Source organism: Sinohyriopsis cumingii, chromosome 2 (genome assembly GCF_028554795.1).
Source record: "Sinohyriopsis cumingii isolate HCF-2022 chromosome 2, ASM2855479v2, whole genome shotgun sequence".
Classification (NCBI taxonomy): domain Eukaryota; kingdom Metazoa; phylum Mollusca; class Bivalvia; order Unionida; family Unionidae; genus Sinohyriopsis; species Sinohyriopsis cumingii.
In genome coordinates this window covers 46,849,752-46,870,050 of record NC_142962.1, presented here as the reverse complement: position 1 = coordinate 46,870,050, position 20,299 = coordinate 46,849,752, and the positions used below count along the sequence as shown (strand labels likewise).

At 35.0% G+C, this 20,299-nt stretch overlaps 1 protein-coding gene across 3 annotated transcripts in view; it reads right to left on the bottom strand.

The window, feature by feature from the left end:
- LOC149804769 (centrosomal protein 128-like) overlaps positions 1 to 19,140 on the bottom strand; it is a 198,288-nt gene extending 179,148 nt beyond the window's left edge. For all 3 annotated transcript variants that reach the window (XM_089944256.1, XM_089944273.1, XM_089944264.1), the window contains exons 1-2: positions 18,941 to 19,140; positions 14,109 to 14,199 (exon numbers count right to left, since the gene is read on the bottom strand). In XM_089944256.1, the coding sequence (XP_089800382.1) occupies positions 14,109 to 14,147 (39 nt within the window). In that variant the 5' untranslated portion in view covers positions 14,148 to 14,199; positions 18,941 to 19,140. The remainder of the gene's footprint in view (positions 1 to 14,108; positions 14,200 to 18,940) is intronic.
- Positions 19,141 to 20,299: the final 1,159 nt, after the last annotated feature.

Below are 20,299 nucleotides of genomic sequence, written 5' to 3'. Positions count from 1 at the left end.
ACAGGTGTCAGTGAAAACACCTAAATAGATCCAGTATGGATGTGCAATACAGATATACATACTGAATATCCATTGGAACACCAAATAATAATAATGATAATAATAATAATAATAATAATAATAATAATAATAAAGACTTTATTTAGAGAAGTTAACTCAGTTACAGAACTAATCTACCTTGAGACATTCTAGCTGTTATGTACTGTACTGTATACAGTACATACACGATGTGAAAAGTCAGGCTTGACACTAAATCAAAATATTAAGCCTGAAACATATATGCACAGGCATCTGTGAACACATAAACATCATAAAACAAAATATCACCCTGCACTGAAAAGCTGAACTGTGAAAATAATGAAAAAATACAGGAAAGCTGGCAACATTTTTGTATTACTAGAACTGTTCAATTTTCTAAAGATTTCATCCATTTAAGACATTGATTATGAAAAGAAGAAATGATAAAAGCTTGCCTTATGTCACTAGCAATGATGTTCCATACCAGTGGACCAGTATAGCGAAAGCTCTTTTAAACAATTCCTTCTTTGGCCTTAGTATAAATGTAACTCTTAGATCTAACATGCTAATTAGGTATGTAATAATACAGCAGTCAAAATCTAAAGTGTGACAAAACTAGATGGTCCATAATCATAAAGAGAAGGTGAGAGTCCTGAGATTGGGGCTTTACATATCAGAAAAATGAAAAGTGAAGGTGAGAGTCCTGAGAGTGGGGCTTTACATATCACAAAAATGAAAAGTGAAGGTGAGAGTCCTAAGAGTGGGGCTTTACATATCACAAAAATGAAAAGTGAAGGTGAGAGTCCTGAGAGTGGGGCTTTACATATCAGAAAAATGAAAAGTGAAAGTCAGAGTCCTGAGAGTGGGGCTTTTCATATCAGAAAAATGAAAAGTGACAACTGCAACATTATCTTCAGTCTATAATACAACAGCCACCCACAACTCCAACTGATTTGTAACAAGCAAAGACATACAGTAAAACATGTCTTGAAAGACCACTACAATAAAAGACTACCTACCTTGTGTGACCACTGCACAGATTTATTGATAATATAGTTTATTTTCCTGTCATGAGAGACAACTTGTCTTCAAAGATCATGATGGGGGGGGGGGCTTTCAAGACAGGCTCTACTGTATACATGTTGGTCTGTATTTCTGTCTGCCAAGATTACTATTAAAAAACTACTATAATTCCTGTCAATAATTATTTAAATAACATTGTCAACAAGAGTGAAGAACAAACTAAACACTCTGTATTACTTGAATGCATCATGCTGTAGCTGTGACACTGTGTTTGTTTTATTTGAATGTATCATGTTGTAGCTGTGACTTTGTTTGCATTACCTGAGGGGCCCCGAGTGTCCGAGTGGTCTAAGTGCTGTCCATTACGGATCACTGCCATCTCACCTCTGTCTGCGTAGGTTCAAGTCTCGGATTTGGCCAATGTGGGTATGTGAGAAAGCTTGCCAGTAGCTTCTAAAGGGTCGGTGGTTCTTTCCGGGGATTTCCCGGGTTCTTCCTCCACTATTAATACTGTGTGCTGAAAAATGGCGTTAAACTCTACAACAACAACAACAACAACAACAGCATTACCTGAACGTATCAGAATGTATCATGCTGTAGCTGTGACACTGTTTGTGTTACTTGAATATATCATGCTGTAGCTGTGACTTTGTGTTTGTGTTATTTGAATGTATCATATGTAGCTGTGAAATTATTTAGATGGTACATTTTGCTGAACATATTTGTAAAAAAATTTGAACATTTACATTTGGCCTTATTTAATTATCAGTGTGCCATGTCAAAAGGAGCCACTCGTTTCATAAGGTCATATTGATCAACACCAAAATGGTATATTTCAACCATTGTCACTCTCATGAGAAGGCAAACCCTTCTACAAGGCCACATTTTCATGACATAAATGATGGTCTTTTAAGGGGACCACTGACATTAAATTTTCATCACTGTAATCTGAATTGAGAATTCCATTATTCCTCTTAAGTATTACATGCAATTGATCAATCAATCAATCGAGATATATATATATATATATATATATATATATATATATATATATATATATATATATATATATATATATAACATAAATAAAGAATTCATTCTATTGTTTTACAGAAGTATTACATGCAACTTAGAAGTGTCATGGCCTGCATGTTAAACCTATGATCAGGTGATAAAGTCATTGCTGGAATATTTCCCCCAAAGGTCAAAAGTTGAAGCAAGCATTTCACAGAATGAATTTTTCTCAGCTTCAGAATCATTAATCCAACGTATGAACATCAAGGAATTTAGGAAAGTAACAAAATTAACCAAAAATTTCATGCCTATTTTTTCTCAATGTGACCTTGACCCCAAAATCGAAGGGACAAGAGCTCATGTGATAGAATACATTGTCTTTGTATTATAATGATTCAACCTGTGTATGAAGGTGATATATCAAGGAGTCTGACCAAAATCCTCACAAACTGTTGACATTGGAAAAGTTAATTATATTTTGTTTCCCACAAATGCAGGCTTAACAAAGATGGTGCAAACATGAGCTAACTTTATGAATAAGTACCACATTTCTTATACAGATTTAAAACTAAAATATGAAGCAATTTGAAAAGATATTTCAACAGGTGAGTATTTTAATGAAACAATTACCATTTGTACTTGTCAGATCTGCTATTGCATAATGTGCTGGCAAATCTAGGTCTATGCCATCTGTTAGAAGTAATCAGTAGAATAAACAACACAGACCCTGATCTGCAGTAACATTATGTGATAGCGGATATGGATCTATATTATCCATCATTTTCATTAGTATAAACAGTAACCCTTATTTATCAATACAATAAGAAATAATTCAAACAAATGTGAAGAAATAGATTTTGTAATAAATGAATAGGAAAGTAAACACACTTTCATGTGAACAGGTAGAAACATATGACTATCCATTTGTGTGATAAGTTTTGCACATGACTATCCATTGGTATGGGAAGGCTGAATCATGTTACTATCCAATGTGTGGCAAGGTTAAGACACGTAACTATCCAATGGTGTGATAAGGTTTACATGTGACTATCCATTGGTGTGGGAAGGCTGAATGATGTTACTATCCAATGTGTGGCAAGGTTAAGACACATAACTATCCAATGGTTTGATAAGGTTTACAGGTGACTATCCAATGGTGTGGCAAGGTTAAGACATGTGACTATCCAATGATGTGGTATTGTCAAAACATGTGATTTTCCACTGGTGTGGAAAGGCTGAGACAAGTGACTTTCCATTAGTGTTTTAAGGTTGCTACAAGTGATAATCCAATGGTGTGAAAAGGTTCAGATCACACATACTGTAAATAGACAATAAGCTATTTGTAAGAACCAAACAATAACTGGAATTTAATGATTTTAATACCAATACTATCTCTCACTTTGACACAGTTATAAAACTGTATCTCTGTCCCTGTATAAACCTGGACAATTTCCAAGTCTGAAGTGTTATAAATCTACACTTACTAATACTACCACTGAGTTCTTAAATCTTGTGTTTTGTTCATCCAATTAGAACAGATTCAATACTATGTACTGTAAACATTGATCAGCAGTGGTATTATATACTGGCTTATCAAGGTCTATGCAAATGATTTACACAATACCTGGCATTAACACTCTAATTCATTAATGTAGATATGAAAACAGCTCTGGCTTAATGTCTGCATTTACACAGCGATTTATCAACAGGTTGAAAAGGAATGGTGTTCCCAAATATTATATATGAACCACTAACAGAGGACTAGACATGCTCTATGTGAACCACTAACAGAGGACTAGACATGCACTATGTGAACCACTAACAGAGGTCTAGGCATGCTCTATGTGAACCACTAACAGAGGACTAGACATGCTATGTGAACCACTAACAGAAGACTAGACATGCTCTAAATGTGAACCACTAACAGAAGACTAGACATGCCCTATGTGAACCACTAACAGATGACTTGACATGCTATGTGAACCACTAACAGAAGACTAGACATGCTCTAAGTGAAATACTAACAGAAGACTAGACATGCTCTATATGTTAACCACTAACAGAGGACTAGACATGCTCTATGTGAACCACTGACAGAGGACTAGACATGCTCTATGTGAACCACTAACAGAAGACTAGACATGCACTATGTGAACCACTAACAGAGGACTAGACATGCACTATGTGAACCATTAACAGAAGACTAGACATGCTCTATGTGAACCACTAACAGAGGACTAGACAAGCTCTATGTGAACCACTAACAGAGGACTAGACATGCTATGTGAACCACTAACAGAAGACTAGACATGCTCTATGTGAACCATTAACAGAGGACTAGACATGCTCTATGTGAACCACTAACAGAGGACTAGACATGCTATGTGAACCACTAACAGAAGACTAGACATGCTCTATGTGAACCACTAACAGAGGACTAGACATGCACTATGTGAACTACTAACAGAAGACTAGACATGCTCTATGTGAACCACTAACAGAGGACTAGACATGCTCTATGTGAACCACTAACAGAAGACTAGACATGCTCTATATGTGAACCACTAATAGAAGACTAGACATGCCCTATGTGAACCACTAACAGAAGACTAGACATGCTATGTGAACCACTAATAGAAGACTAGACATGCTCTATATCTGAACCACTAATAGAAGACTAGACATGCTCTATATGTGAACCACTAATAGAAGACTAGACATGCTCTATGTGAACCACTAACAGAAGACTAGACATGCTCTATGTGAACCACTAACAGAGGACTAGACATGCACTATGCGAACCACTAACAGAAGACTAGACATGCTCTATGTGAACCACTAACAGAGGACTACACATGCTCTTTGTGAACCACTAACAGAATATATAAACATAAATATGTGATACACTAAAAGGGGAATAGACTTGCTTTATATGGACCAGTAACCAAGGACCTGACATAATCTTGGGTAATAATCTTTCTTTCTATGCAGACCAAAGTAGTCTGATTGATTGTTGAGGAAATACCAATAGAAACCATCACTGACAACAAAGCCTTCAAACAACTTTACAGCTGTATTATTTGACACAACACAATATGACTTTTTATAATATGGACCAACTGTTTAACTAATCATGAAAAAATAATCTGGTTTAAAAACATCTTTTGTAAATTTCATAACCTAAAAAATTACTATTTATGGCAATATTCCACATTTTTGTCTCCACTGTCTACAAAAGATTGACTTTTGGAAGACATCCAAATTCTTTTTTCAAATGTCTGAAACTACATCATTATTTTCTTCAACAATTAGGCACTGTGTTGATTTACCTTTAAACACCAACCAATTAATGAATCAATCTGACATTAAGATTAAACTATTTATTTTCCATTATCAGCATACAAAGTTCTAATAAACTCATATTTAGCTCTTTGAGGTGCTAAATAAATCATACTAAGGAGAATTAACCAGAGGTACAGAATGTAAAATTTCACAATGCATGGTCCTTGACATCAACAGCTTATCAGTGGGAACTTATGTTAATAGGAAATTAACATTTAGAAAGTATCTGGCCAAAAAATTAATTCATAATCTTTCCATGACCAAAACAGATTTGTACAAAACACAAATCAGTTTTAATTTTTTTTCTATTCATGGTGATAAGTCCACAATTTAAAAAAAATAATCGATGCTATGCATGACACTAAACTATAATTGGGATCTTGTAAGCAGTAATTATGATAATGTGTTCCTCTTTCACAGGTGTTAATAGCTGAATGAAGCAACACCAGTCATGCCATTTCAAATTACACTAGTCAATTAATGATTGCTGATAAGTTTATGAATACCATCATGGCTGTAATTATGTGGAAATGAGACCTACATGGTATTATACCAAGCATATAACAATATAAACAAATGCATAGTTATGTATCTACTGTTATACATGCTTATAAGTGAAAACCAAGTGCAAACAACATAGACCTGATTTGGCATTGCATTATGTGACTGCAGATCTGGGTCTATGAAGCTGCAGTTGGACTTGACTTATAAGTGAGTATATACAGTATACATTGTCAACAACAAACTGAATGAAATTAATTTAGTCTATTCAGAAAACCAAACTTCCTTCACTCCCTTCTTGAAGATTGAATGGCTTACAGTAGCTTGAGATAAGCAAAAAAGACCACTTAATTAAGATATTTTGTTCTCAAGCAAAAAAACAAGATATTGACATTTAACTCTTTCAGATGCATTATAACCTGTCAGAATAATATCTAGCATTAAGTCTGTTAAAATAAATTGTGTTGAAAATCAATCACTATGCTGATAGAAACAAAAACTACAGTAACTGTCAAAAGTTCGTAAAAATCTGTAACAACAATCCTTTCTACTGGACACACACACACACACACACACACACATATATATATATATATATATATATATATATATATATATATATATATATATATATATATATATATATATATATATATATATAATGTTTAGTTATAAGAATAAACTATAATTGGTCCCAACTTATAACAGGCATATGCTCATATTTAAATAATAAGTATACTTACCTACCAAATGGTACTAAATGTAGTGACTGACAAAAAGGTTGCTAAGCTATGTTATTAAAGAGAAATGCAAACAGACAGACTATTTTAGGATTCTGCACACAATGACACAATAGTTTAATTCTGTTAATTTGATTTGAAGTGTTTCCATTAAACTATTACCTCAATATGACTGGAATAATGAATTATAAAATACATTTGTCTGATGCTTTAAATTCACGCAGGAGTAGTATAAACACAAGTCAGATAAATTATAGCAGGGAGTGCTATCCAATCCTCAGCAAATTATTGATTTAAGTACAACACAACAATTTAAAACCAACTTCACTTGTTTGCACTAAAACTGTGATGATTCTTGAATTCAAGACCCAAACACTATAAAAATATTGACATGTACTGAATGGACATGTTTTACTTATTTTGTGAACATACTTCAACAACAATAATCTACCCAAACAAGGCAGGGCTAATGAATCATATTTAAGTTCATCATTAAAAAAAAAAGGATTGCTGCAAACATGCTGTACAGTGAGGACTGATAAAAACACACTAAAAATGCCCTTAACTAACATGGAAAGAACACTGTACAAATAAAATTCTACACTGTATTAGACTGAACATTTTATTACTACACTGTATTGTATGGAATACATATAGAACATGAGCTATCTCATGGAGTTTGTTTCAAATGAAAATTTTTAAACATATGATTTGTATATTTGGAGGTGCTGGGAAATAGCTAGTGATTATGCTGTAATTCATTTAAACAAATTTATTTAAAACTAGAATTATGTGTGTGGAAAACATATATCCATGTCCCCCATTTGACTGCAATAGTTTCTAAGCTATGTTCCTGGAGCTTAGACCTTTTGGAAGGTAAAGATGGATCACTGGGCTAATGTCAACTGCCTGTATAAATTTGTCTTTTCCTGCCCAATAAAAACAATATTTGGGGATGTCTCAAAAGTTTTCAAGTTATGACCTGGAGGCATTATTGGCAGGGTGTGTGGTGGAACCCCAGGGTCAGTGATAGATGCATGTATCAATATGTCTTCTCACTTCACATGGTTATTATAAGTACTTTCAAAGTTATGATCCAAGGGCTTAGTTCATTGGGAAGTCCATGGGGCCTGAGGTGGCAGGATCCAGTTTCATAAATTGGCCCCTGGCAAATTTCTTAACTTAAGGCTATGGTGTGACTTTTTCAGCTATTATTGTTTACTATTTATAGATATGGATATATTTGTGAACTAGGTGTTTCGGGCTCGTGTTGTTCTTGAAATTGATGTCAGGCATGTACACCTTCCATAGTTGCTCTGCAGCATGTTGATAGTGAAATACCAATAGTCGGCTAGGAAGAAGAGCTAGCCTCCCATAGCAGTAGACATGTGGGTTCAAGACAAGTAGAGTATCTCAAAAACGGCTTGGATGACAACTATTCTGAATTGCATCAGACTATTTAGTAGACAATGTTTTTCAAAATTTTCATCCAGGGAAAGAACTTGCGTTTGCACTGTGAGTACCACATGCTGTCAAAAATGGCCTTTGGATGTGAAAAATGCATGTATAAAATAGGGATTGGGGTGCATAAACTTCTTCTGCTATGAACTGCCATTGACTTCTCTGGTCAAGTGAATACTATTCTTATGCTTTGTTTTAACATAGGTATAAAAAAATATAGACCTTTTTGACTTCACTTGTGTATTTGATTTTTTATGATTTTTTTTATACTATGTCACTGATTGCAGTATTAAATTTGTACATAAAAACTGGTTCCTGCCCCCTTAAATTAAGGAAAATTGATAATTTTTTATGGTGCAGTCAGCCACATCTATTATGCTTTTCTGTTTCTTTGTGCATATTTAAATAATTTGTATGCATTAGCTTCATTATATTTTCTTCCCTTTTCCATATATCGCTTAGTGTTGTATGTAATGCTCTTTAGAAAGGGAGGTAACTGTGTTTTGTACCTCAATGTGAGATCTGTTTACATCATGACAAAGTAGCATATTTTGGACTTAACTTACTAAATATGGGAACAAAATGGTAACTATAATGTATTGTCTTGCACTTTATGTAGCTTTCAAGGTTTGCACCCCTATTTTTTATTAATAATATTCACATTTCAATACAGACACATAAACAATTGCATAGCATGTCAACATGTATTCTTAAAAGTAGTTTTACTCCACAGGAGCAGATAGAATTCAGAGAAATCATACATAAACATACTTTTGTGAATATTGAGTGTCACCAGTGGAACGGTCTTAGAAATAATGATGTATATGGCATATTGCTTCCTATATTTTGGTGAGAAGAATGAAAGTTTTAGCACACTGACATAGTTTCTACCTTCATGACCCCACTCTGAAGTTGACATTAAGAGATTCATATCTCACAAATGGGTGATAATAGGAAATGTTTCAGTGTTATGCATATATCTTGAAATTTCAGGTTCAGTTAACAAAGGGGGAAAAGCTTAAAATTAAATGGCAGTTTCATGCATTTGACAATACACATACACTTTATCCTCTGAAAGTCTTATGTTTTCACTGAACGTTAAAAGTATATCAATATCACTTGTTTCTTTTCTTTTTGCAGGTCTCAGTTTGCATGGTAAGAGATTAGGATTAATCGGTTAGTCTTTGCTGAAAGAAAGAATAGCTTCAATCTCATCCAGATACTCATTCTGGTCTAAGTGCACGAGAGAGTGACTTTGACAGGCAGATTTAGCTTCTGCAGTTGTTTTATGGTACGTGCTTGTCAAAAGCCAAGCTGGTGAAATGCTTTTTACCTTGAACTGAATTTTCCACTGTAAATATTTGTTCTATACCTTATCTTATTATTTACTATGATTTTGTAAACTCCAGAAACATTAAAGTCAGTTGTAAGTAAATTGGTGTCTGAGAAGAAATTTCTCTGTTAAATTGTATTGAGTAATTTGTATATATATATGGTCAGTTTCATTGGCTATGTATCTATGAACTTATTTGATATGTCACTTTGTAAGTTTTAGGGTCCCACACATCAGTATATCAATATTCCAGCATTGTCTAATGTTAATTGATTAAACTTCGACTTCTCCAGACTAGCCAGACTTGTGTTGCAATTACCCCCCACTCACAACACACACTGATACAGCACTGATGCTGCTATTAGCATCTCCAGCATGATAATGAAACGTTAGGAACTGCTTCTTTTACTCAGTCTAAAAGTACTTCTAAAGCACATGATTTACTTAAATGTGTGATTTCTTTAAGTTTGCTAGAAGAGTTTATAGCAACTTTTCACTTCTGTCATTGGCAACTAACATAGCATTTCTGTCATTCCCTCCTAAAATGTATAACTTCCAGATCTCTTCTTGACATTCATGAAACATTGTAAAGGAATTTTGATTTTGTACTGATGCTATGGTGGTAAACAAAGACCAAAAGCATTGTAGGTTGCAAACAATTTGAAATTTTTCAAGAAATGCAGTCAGTCATAATTCACAATGTAAATAATGCAGTGCTTTTTGCCACAAAGTAGTAACTTTTTATTAAACCATAATACCATTTATAGTTTTGTGCACAAAAAGTTTTCCTTCATACCATTGTACTAGATAATGTCTAAATATGTGATATGTACACAACTTTTGATATAAACCATTTTCAGCCAAATTCTTAAGGTGGCAGGGTCCAGTTTCGTAAAATGGCCCCTGGCAAATTTCTTAACTTAAGGCTATGGTGTGACTTTTTCAGCTATTATTGTTTACTATTTATAGATATGGATATATTTGTGAACTAGGTGTTTTGGGCTTGTGTTGTTCTTGAAACTGATGTCAGGCATGTACACCTTCCATAGTTGTTCTGCAGTATGTTGATAGTGAAATACCAATAGTCGGCTAGGAAGAAGAGCTAGCCTCCCATAGCAGTAGACATGTGGGTTCAAGGCAAGTAGAGTATCTCAAAAACGGCTTGGATGACAACTATTCTGAATTGCATCAGACTATTTAGTAGACAATGTTTTTCAAAATTTTCATCCAGGGAAAGAACTTGCGTTTGCACTGTGAGCACCACATGCTGTCAAAAATGGCCTTTGGATGTGAAAAATGCATGTATAAAATAGGGATTGGGGTGCATAAACTTCTGCTATGAACTGCCATTGGCTTCTCTGGTCAAGTGAATGCTATTCTTATGCTTTGTTTTAATATAGGTATAAAAAAATATGGACCTTTTTGACCTCACTTGTGTATCTGATTTTTTATGATTTTTTATACTATGTCGCTGATTGTGGTATTAAATTTGTACATAAAAACTGGTTCCTGTCCCCATAGGTAAAAATTAGTTGCATGTACAAATTTGCCTTATGAACCCAGTAAATGTACAATGAGGATCTTACATGAATTTATGAAATTAATTGATGATTTGTAAAAAAAAATCTAAAAAAATCGATAAACTGCCGCAGTAATATAAAAATCTAACTAGGTTATCGAAATATGATCCCAATATGAATAACAAGTATTTTATTTGTATTTTTAATGTGGTCTTTGCTAAATTTTGCTAAGAAGGTTTATGTCACAAAAAATTAAAGTGAATAAAGTTCAAAATGTATATTAAACACATAAACTGAAAATTTGCTGTAATGACTTGAAAATCTAAACAGATTATCTGCTTATACAGTGTGTAAATTTCATGGCCCTGAGTTTTTGTTTTTAGTTTTTGTGTTGTTGTGCTACAACGAATTCAGGATAGAAGTATGGGCTTACTTTTAGACCAGTATCGGCAAAGCAGTGATAGCATAAAAATGCAGGTTGTTTAGGGACTGATTTAATCATTGAAGTAACTAAATGGATAACTACACATTAAATCAACATTGTAATGCACAAACATTAATACCAAGTGACGTTTATGTGCTTTAATTACAGACTGAACACCTTCTCATGTGGCAGAAACCCAACTGGATCAACATTGCTCATTATCGTAAATAGCAAGCAAAAGGGTCCATGCTGGACTTCAATATTTGGGTGAAAGAATCTCTCTCTCCAGCCAAAACTGAGCAAAACTGGCAACAACACCACCCCCCACCAAAAAACCCAGGAGAAGCATGTGTAGAAAGTTAAAAATATATAAAGTTCAAAACAGCCACATTCAATGTCTGTTACTGCATATTTTAATCAGACAATCAAAATACTATGAAATACTAATACAATTTAATAAAAATATTAAATCTTTGCTATATTTGATTTAAGAAAGCTTTTATAGTGTATATAGTAGCATTATGTCCCACCCAGTCACATTATCCTGACACAAGGCAAACCAGTCCTAACACTAACCCTTAATGCTGAGCATGTAGCAAGGCAGCTGTAAGTGCAATTTTTTATAAGTCTTTGGTATGATTTGGCCGGTGTTTAAACCCGCAACCTCCCGCATCCAAAGAACCACTTAGGCCACCAGAGCAGTCTTCTTGGAATTACTTTTGATTGTTAAAATGCAATGTTATGAAAAAATGTGGGGAAGATGTGTCATGTCAAGACAAGGAATTTGGGGGGGGGGCATGTTAGGCAAATTGGCAGACTCAAGAGCAATTATTTCACCTGAAGTGACCCTTAGTATGAACTATGCATTCATATATCAACTATACTGATGCTGATTTTAGTGTATCTAGACTGTTTGGTAATCCAAATTTAGAGAATGTACATGTGTTTAGTACCAATACACAAGGTGACACTTTCATCACTTTTAGCTAGTAATATGGCTTCATAATCACTCAAGAGCTTTACACGTCAGATATTATTTGGGTTAAAGTGTCTCCATTTATTTTGGATATAGGTGAATAAATGTCTACTCAGAACATGGCAGAATTTGTTTTCATTGCAAAACCTAAGTATGTTGTGTACATGTATATGGTGGTGATTCAGCTACACTGAAATAGAAGGGCATCACCTCTCTTTCTACCTTCAGTTCCCTCATCTCTGTCCACAGCATCCCTCTAATCCCCTCCCTCTATCTTCCAAAAGCCCTCCCCCTTGCCTCTCTCAGATTCACAATAACACCTTCTTAAATCTGCAATGTTTTCTATTCATTCCACTTGTTTTTATGTTTACTTAATAATATGTAAACTTATGAGTGTGCTTTGTTTGTTTCTGCTTTTAAAACGATTAAATTCTTAATTTCATGGGACATCATATTTTCATTGCAAAAAGTGCCCTTTGTTATAAAAAGTGCTTTAAAAAGTGTGCAGGAACACTGGTATATATTTACATTTTCTTATACATTTTATAATGTGTGTGTCCCTTACATATTTGAGGGAGATGCATTGAGAAAAAAATATACTTTGGTAGCCTGAATATCTGCATCATATTCTAGACAATCAGAGAGACAAGGCTGACAGAACACACAGTTTGGTACCCTGACTATATGCATCAGAGAGATAAGGCTGACAGAACACATAGTTTGGTACCCTGACTATATTCATCAGAGAGATAAGGCTGACAGAACACATAGTTTTGTACCCTGACTGTATGCATCAGAGAGATAAGGCTGACAGAACGCCATAGTTTGGTACCCTGACTATATGCATCAGAGAGATAAGGTTGACAGGACATAGTTTGGTACCCTGACTATCTGCATCAGAGTGATAAGGCTATCAGAACACATAGTTTGGTACCTGACTATATGCATCAGAGAGATAAGGCTGAAAGAACACAAAGCTTGGTACCCTGACTATATGCATCAAGAAGATACAGACAATAAAACACATTGCTTGGTTCCCTGACTATATGCATCGAGGTGACATTTATGTAAAAACAATAGTTTGGTACTTGCATCAGGGAGAAATGGCTGACAAAACACTGGGTACAATGAATAACTAAATCACTGACCAGAGATTCAGGTAGATTTAGCTAATAAAACACATAGCTTGGGATCATGATTATTGACATCAGGGAGCTATGGCACACAAAACACAAAAACCATGAGTAACTGAATCACTGTGTAGAGATTCAAGAAGATATAGCTGACAAAACACATAGCTTGGGACCAAGACTCTATGTGTCAAGAAGATATGGCTGACAAATCACTTCGTATCCTGAATAACTGAATCATTGATCAAGAGATTCAGGAAGATATAGCTGATAAAACACATATATTGGTACCATGATTATTATTGTCAAGGAGATATGGCTGACAAGACACATGATATGGTACCATGACTACCATCATCAGGGAGATCCAGCTGATAACACAAACAGCTTAGACCACTGGAGGCTTTTCTGATCCATAACCTAGCAGAATAATATCAAAACACTGACTTGATGCAAAGAAACACCTTCTATTTTTGGTTTTGTTTATGTAAGCAAAGATAAGGTGCAGAATTCAGGGCTAAATGTCCGTGAACAGAAGCCACATGAATCTTGGTACAACTAACATTAACATGATGGTTCAGGGTACCAGTCTTATAAAATACACTTCTGACTACTTCACTACTCACCTGGAGGTTTTCATTCAGCCTGTGAATCTTTTGATCCATTCTTGTTCCAGCTCTGTCTCACAGTAGAGCACACATGGAGGACTGACACAATCTACAAAAAAAACAGGATTAAATTGCTGTGTGATGAGTGCTGAAAATTGAATATACAGCAAAACCTGTCTTGAGAGACCACTGCTATGAGAGACCACCTGTCTTGAGAGACCAGGTTCTCCATGTACAGATTTAGAGATTATATAGTGTTATAACCTGTTATGAGAGACCACCTGTCATGAGAGACCATTATGTTTTGGCAGAAGGGGTGGTCTTTCAAGACAGGTTCCACTGTAGTAGTTTTCTCTTGGGATTATAATGCAGATTAATACATGTTTAACCATGACAAAATTGTCTATGATATTTCAATAAATCAGATATATTTACACCCAAAGATACAGCATCCCCACATTATAAGACCCTTTATTATTACATGGTTTCTGTGGTAAGGACAGAATGGTCACTGATCCCAGTCCATGGTTTCTGTGGTAAGGACAGAATGGTCACTGATCCCAGTCCATGGTTTCTGTGGTAAGGACAGAATGGTCACTGATCCCAGTCCATGGTTTCTGTGGTAAGGACAGAATGGTCACTGATCCCAGTCCATGGTTTCTGTGGTAAGGACAGAATGGTCACTGATCCCAGTCCATGGTTTCTGTGATAAGGTCAGTATGGTCATGGATTCTATTTCATTAAGTACTAGTAAAATTGTGTGCATCATGTACTTCTTTATAAGGCAATCTCATGTAAGGCAGTATAATCTCTGGCTCCCATTGACAGCATTATGATCACAGAGTCCTGTATCATGTACTTCTTTATAAGGCAATCTCATGTGAGGCAGTATAATCTCTGACTCCCACTGATAGCACTATGATCACTGAGTCCTGTATCATGTACTTCTTTATAAGGCAATCTCATGTAAGGCAGTATAATATCTGGCTCCCATTGACAGCATTATGATCACAGAGTCCTGTATCATGTACTTCTTTATAAGGCAATCTCATGTGAGGCAGTATAATCTCTGACTCCCACTGATAGCACTATGATCACTGAGTCCTGTATCATGTACTTCTTTATAAGGCAATCTCATGTAAGGCAGTATAATATCTGGCTCCCACTGACAGCATTATGATCATAGAGTCCTGTATCATGTACTTCTTTATAAGGCAATCTCATGTGAGGCAGTATAATCTCTGACTCCCACTGATAGCACTATGATCACTGAGTCCTGTATCATGTACTTCTTTATAAGGCAATCTCATGTAAGGCAGTATAATATCTGGCTCCCATTGACAGCATTATGATCACAGAGTCCTGTATCATGTACTTCTTTATAAGGCAATCTCATGTGAGGCAGTATAATCTCTGACTCCCACTGATAGCACTATGATCACTGAGTCCTGTATCATGTACTTCTTTATAAGGCAATCTCATGTAAGGCAGTATAATATCTGGCTCCCATTGGCAGCATTATGATCACAGAGTCCTGTATCATGTACTTCTTTATAAGGCAATCTCATGTGAGGCAGTATAATCTCTGACTCCCACTGACAGCACTATGATCACTGAGTCCTGTATCATGTACTTCTTTATAAGGCAATCTCATGTAAGGCAGTATAATATCTGGCTCCCATTGACAGCATTATGATCACAGAGTCCTGTATCATGTACTTCTTTATAAGGCAATCTCATGTGAGGCAGTATAATCTCTGACTCCCACTGATAGCACTATGATCACTGAGTCCTGTATCATGTACTTCTTTATAAGGCAATCTCATGTAAGGCAGTATAATATCTGGCTCCCATTGACAGCATTATGATCACAGAGTCCTGTATCATGTACTTCTTTATAAGGCAATCTCATGTAAGGCAGTATAATCTCTGGCTCCCATTGACAGCATTATGATCACAGAGTCCTGTATCATGTATTTCTTTATAAAGCAATCTCATGTAAGGCAGTATAATCTATGACTCCCACTGACAGCATTATGATCACGGAGTACTGTATCATGCACTTCTTTATAAGGCAATCTCACTGTAAGGCAGTATAATCTATGACTCCCATTGACAGCATTATGATCACTGAGTCCTGTATCACGTACTTCTTTATAAGGCAATCTCATGTAAGGCAGTATAATCTATGACTCCCATTGACAGCATTATGATCACAAATTCCTGTATCATGTACTTCATCACCAAATGGTCAAAAACTCAATGGCAAAAACACCCTCACTATAAGACCTTTCATTGTAATTAACACAGTTCATGTTGTAAGGCATGTATGGTCATGGATCACATTTTATTAAGTTCTAGTAAAAATGTATGTATCATGTACTTCATTACAAGATGGTCTCACTATAAGGTGTATACTCCATCGCTCCCATGTCACATTGACAGCATTATTATGAGGGAACAGATGCTTTATGTAACACTGAACTAAATTCATCATGTCTGTGTCAAGTAATGTATTTTTCTTTCGTTTGGTTTGGCTTGATTTGGTATTTTATGGCACACCATCACAAACAGGCTATTCAGTACTAAGGCAACTTCAGTCAAGTGCCATGCCCAGGGACAACACTATGGCTGACCCAATGGTAAGATGACATGACCTATTTGGTTACAAGTTAGATATCCTAACCATTGAATTACCGTGGATCCTTCAACTGTATGACTACTATGTTGCATATTATCATTTTATATTAAAGATGCAATGCCAACAAAAATCTCTAAATGTATACATGGTATACAATAACTGAAATGATGCTGTTTAATAGAAAGCCAACCTAATTCCCTTCTTGTTCCTATATAGGCTCTCAGATAACGGCTAAATGTAGATAACTGGCAATGGACATGATAATTTACCTTGCACAAATCATCACCGGTTCATTCGCTATGTCTTGCCATCATTTTCATGTGATAAATTGCTTCAGAAAACAACTGAGAAATATATATATATATATATACAAACACACACACACACACACACCGGAATTCTGATATCAATGACAGCAACCTGCATTTTACACATTTTGTAAACTTTACAGCCAATAACCTATACTGAATCATTTGTATGTGTAAACATTACAGCTTTATTGGGATATGGACAATATTTTCACAAATACAGTTTTCAAAAAAAGGTTAAATATGGCCAATTTATATTGTATTAATATTTTAAATTATACCTAACAATTAAGATGAATCAATTACAACTTGTTACTGATCAATTTCACTTACATTTGTTCACAAACACCATAGGATTTGTCTGAAAATACTATTTCAAAATTATGAAGAATGCTTTAAACTATCTATATTACATACTAATACAGTTCTTATATGAAGCCTCATAAGCTACAACTTGACTAGAAATAGAAATTATGCAGTAAGACCCCAATGTATACCAATATTCTTTCTCCCCATGAGCCGTGGTAGCTTAGTCAGATTTGTAATCCAGTGGCCATGGGTTCAATACCCAACAAGACTGGCCCAACAAGACTGGCCCAGGTCAGCTGCTTCAGTGTTTCATTGGGAAAGGCACTTAGCTCCCATTTCTTGGCAAGATCCTGCCAAACATGTATCTAAACTGTTGTTCAAATAAAAGCAAGTAAGCATCCATTCTTCTTGCCTCACCTCCAAAACAACAGGAAATGGAACATACTAGCACTGACAAGGAGGCCACCAATTCACAGATAATAGAGAACTTCAAGCCTAAGTTCGAAAACTGTTATTAGCCCATTACTATATACCATAAAAACCATTGACCTATACTCTGTGAAACCACTCATTAAACCAAACCCCTTTTAAAAGTCAGTTTTCTGATCCAAGATTTCCTTAAAAATTTACTCAGCAATTCAAAATGGGTTCAAAACCCAAATACATTTTGGACCCGAACCGATTACTGTGAGTTTCATTTCAGAGGTAGAATAATTTTAAAAACCATAGTGGTCCAACATGAAGCCATACTAAAAATTTGGTTGCCTGGCATAAACCAATCTGGTTGTCAGACTAAAACTCTTTAAAATAAGTTAATTCCAATACTCAATTATTCAAAATGAAGTACAGTTGTAATTCTTGCATGGTATGAAAAAAGATTATATTTTTCACCCATCATTTCATGCAAAGGGACCATATTTTAAAATTTTGATTTATAGGCAACATTTAGAATAAACAATTTCTAGCAAAAGCTGGTTGTAAGGCTGAGTCATTTGGATGGCCAGCTTTAATTTAAGTTGCCCTATCTTCCTGGGCAATGGATTTTTGTACACCCTGCCACACAAGAAACTCTTGTTATTACTGCACGAATGTTTATATATATACTTTTTAGACTGATAGGAAGATGAAAACAAAAATTTGTTTATATTAAAATGGATAAAGCATCAAATATGTGCATGCATTTTGTGTATGGTCTATTGTAAAAATTAATATTTTAAGGGTACATTTTAAAAGGGAGGAAAGTTTCTGAATACAAAGAAATAATGGCAGTACATTAAAATATAATCCTCAGTTTTTGCACATTCAGATAATTTTTTTTAAGAAATGTTCAGGTAGCCAGATCCTGCTTCTGGTTATTTCGTACACAAAGTGACATTTCCATATTAATGCCAATATGCATACTTGTCTTCAACCAATGCTATTTTACAAATATTAAAATCTGTAAAAGGAAATTTTTTTTTTCTTTCTATTAAGTGTTCTAATGAATAAAAGTTTGTGATTAAAGTTAAGACACTACATAATCTTCAGCAATACAAAATGTCAAGATTTGACAAGCTGAGGATCAATCAAAAATGTTGATGACATGTACATACCAAAACTACGACCACACTAAATTCGCTTTCTTTATTTGAGCAGCACGTGCAACCCTCAGCGTTTAGAAGCACTACTCCTCCATGTTCAGAAATTCCTTCGATTTTAAACCTCATGTGATGGAATGCATGACCAGAGAAACAAATCACAAACTTATATCTGTAATGGACGACATTTTGCCGACTCCAAGCAAGTCCGCAGAAAATCGTTAAGTTCAACTATTAAGGAAAACAAGTCCAGGCATGAATTATTTTGGAGGCAATTTCAGTCATCTCCAACATTGCTTTCGGTGTTGACTAGTGAACTTATATAAAAATACACTGAGAACACATTTTTTAACAAAAAGTATTCAAAATAAAATGTCATTAACAATTCAATATTTGTCTATGCTAATTCCCTTTATGTCACTGACAGAACATTACAATCTGCAAAAAGAAAGTACTCGACTTTATTGCCAAATTACAAATTAGATTATATTTTCTTTCATTAGTTTCCATTAATTTCTTAAGTTTATGCTGGTCAGTTTTTAATCAGAGGGTGTTGTGAAAGCATTATGCCTTCTGCAACCAGTTTAAACTTAATATTTAATGTGTTGTGACATGTTCGTAATCAAACATGCCGCCATTTATGAGTGTCGCACTTGCTTATTAGCTCTGCATTGATTGGTTGACACTTCCAGGTGATAGTTGTTCATAAGGGAAAAAACTCAAATCCTTCTGCTGAGATGCTGCTTAGCGAGTAAGCTCCCCGAATTATATTAACCCAATCTATACATGCAGAAACGTATCCGTTCTATAAATTAGTCACACTGCAAAAACTCATGTTTTATTGTAATGTTGTTTCAAATTGCGTTTTCTAAACTAACGGAAAATAAATGTTTTTAGAATGATATATATTTCGAAATTAGTATTTATGTAACAAGGTATCTTTGCAAGCTAGCCTGTTAAGAGATCACATTAGTCAGTGTTTGTCTAATGGCGCCGTGAAATGTGAAATGAAGAACTGATCTGGTATGGACAGGGGCTGGCTGGTGCGTGTTCTTTAGGGAATGATATTGTTATAGGCATATAAGGTTAATGACCTTGTGAGCTTGGAAAACATCGTAACATGCCACTGTCAGGAAAAGTTATAGGGAGGATAGAAAAATCTGAGAAAATCTAGACGTTAGGTCAGTATAAGAAAGTCCATGGTAGGATCTAGACCTGGTTGCATGCTACTCAATTTGGTGGCAGCGGTGGGATTATATTTCCGTAAAGTAGCTGCAAACCCTTGAAAATCTTTTGTATAAATGAATATCGCGCAATCACAGACAGTCTCGTCAATGATGGATGCACAAAAAAATAATCATGAAATTCGGCAAC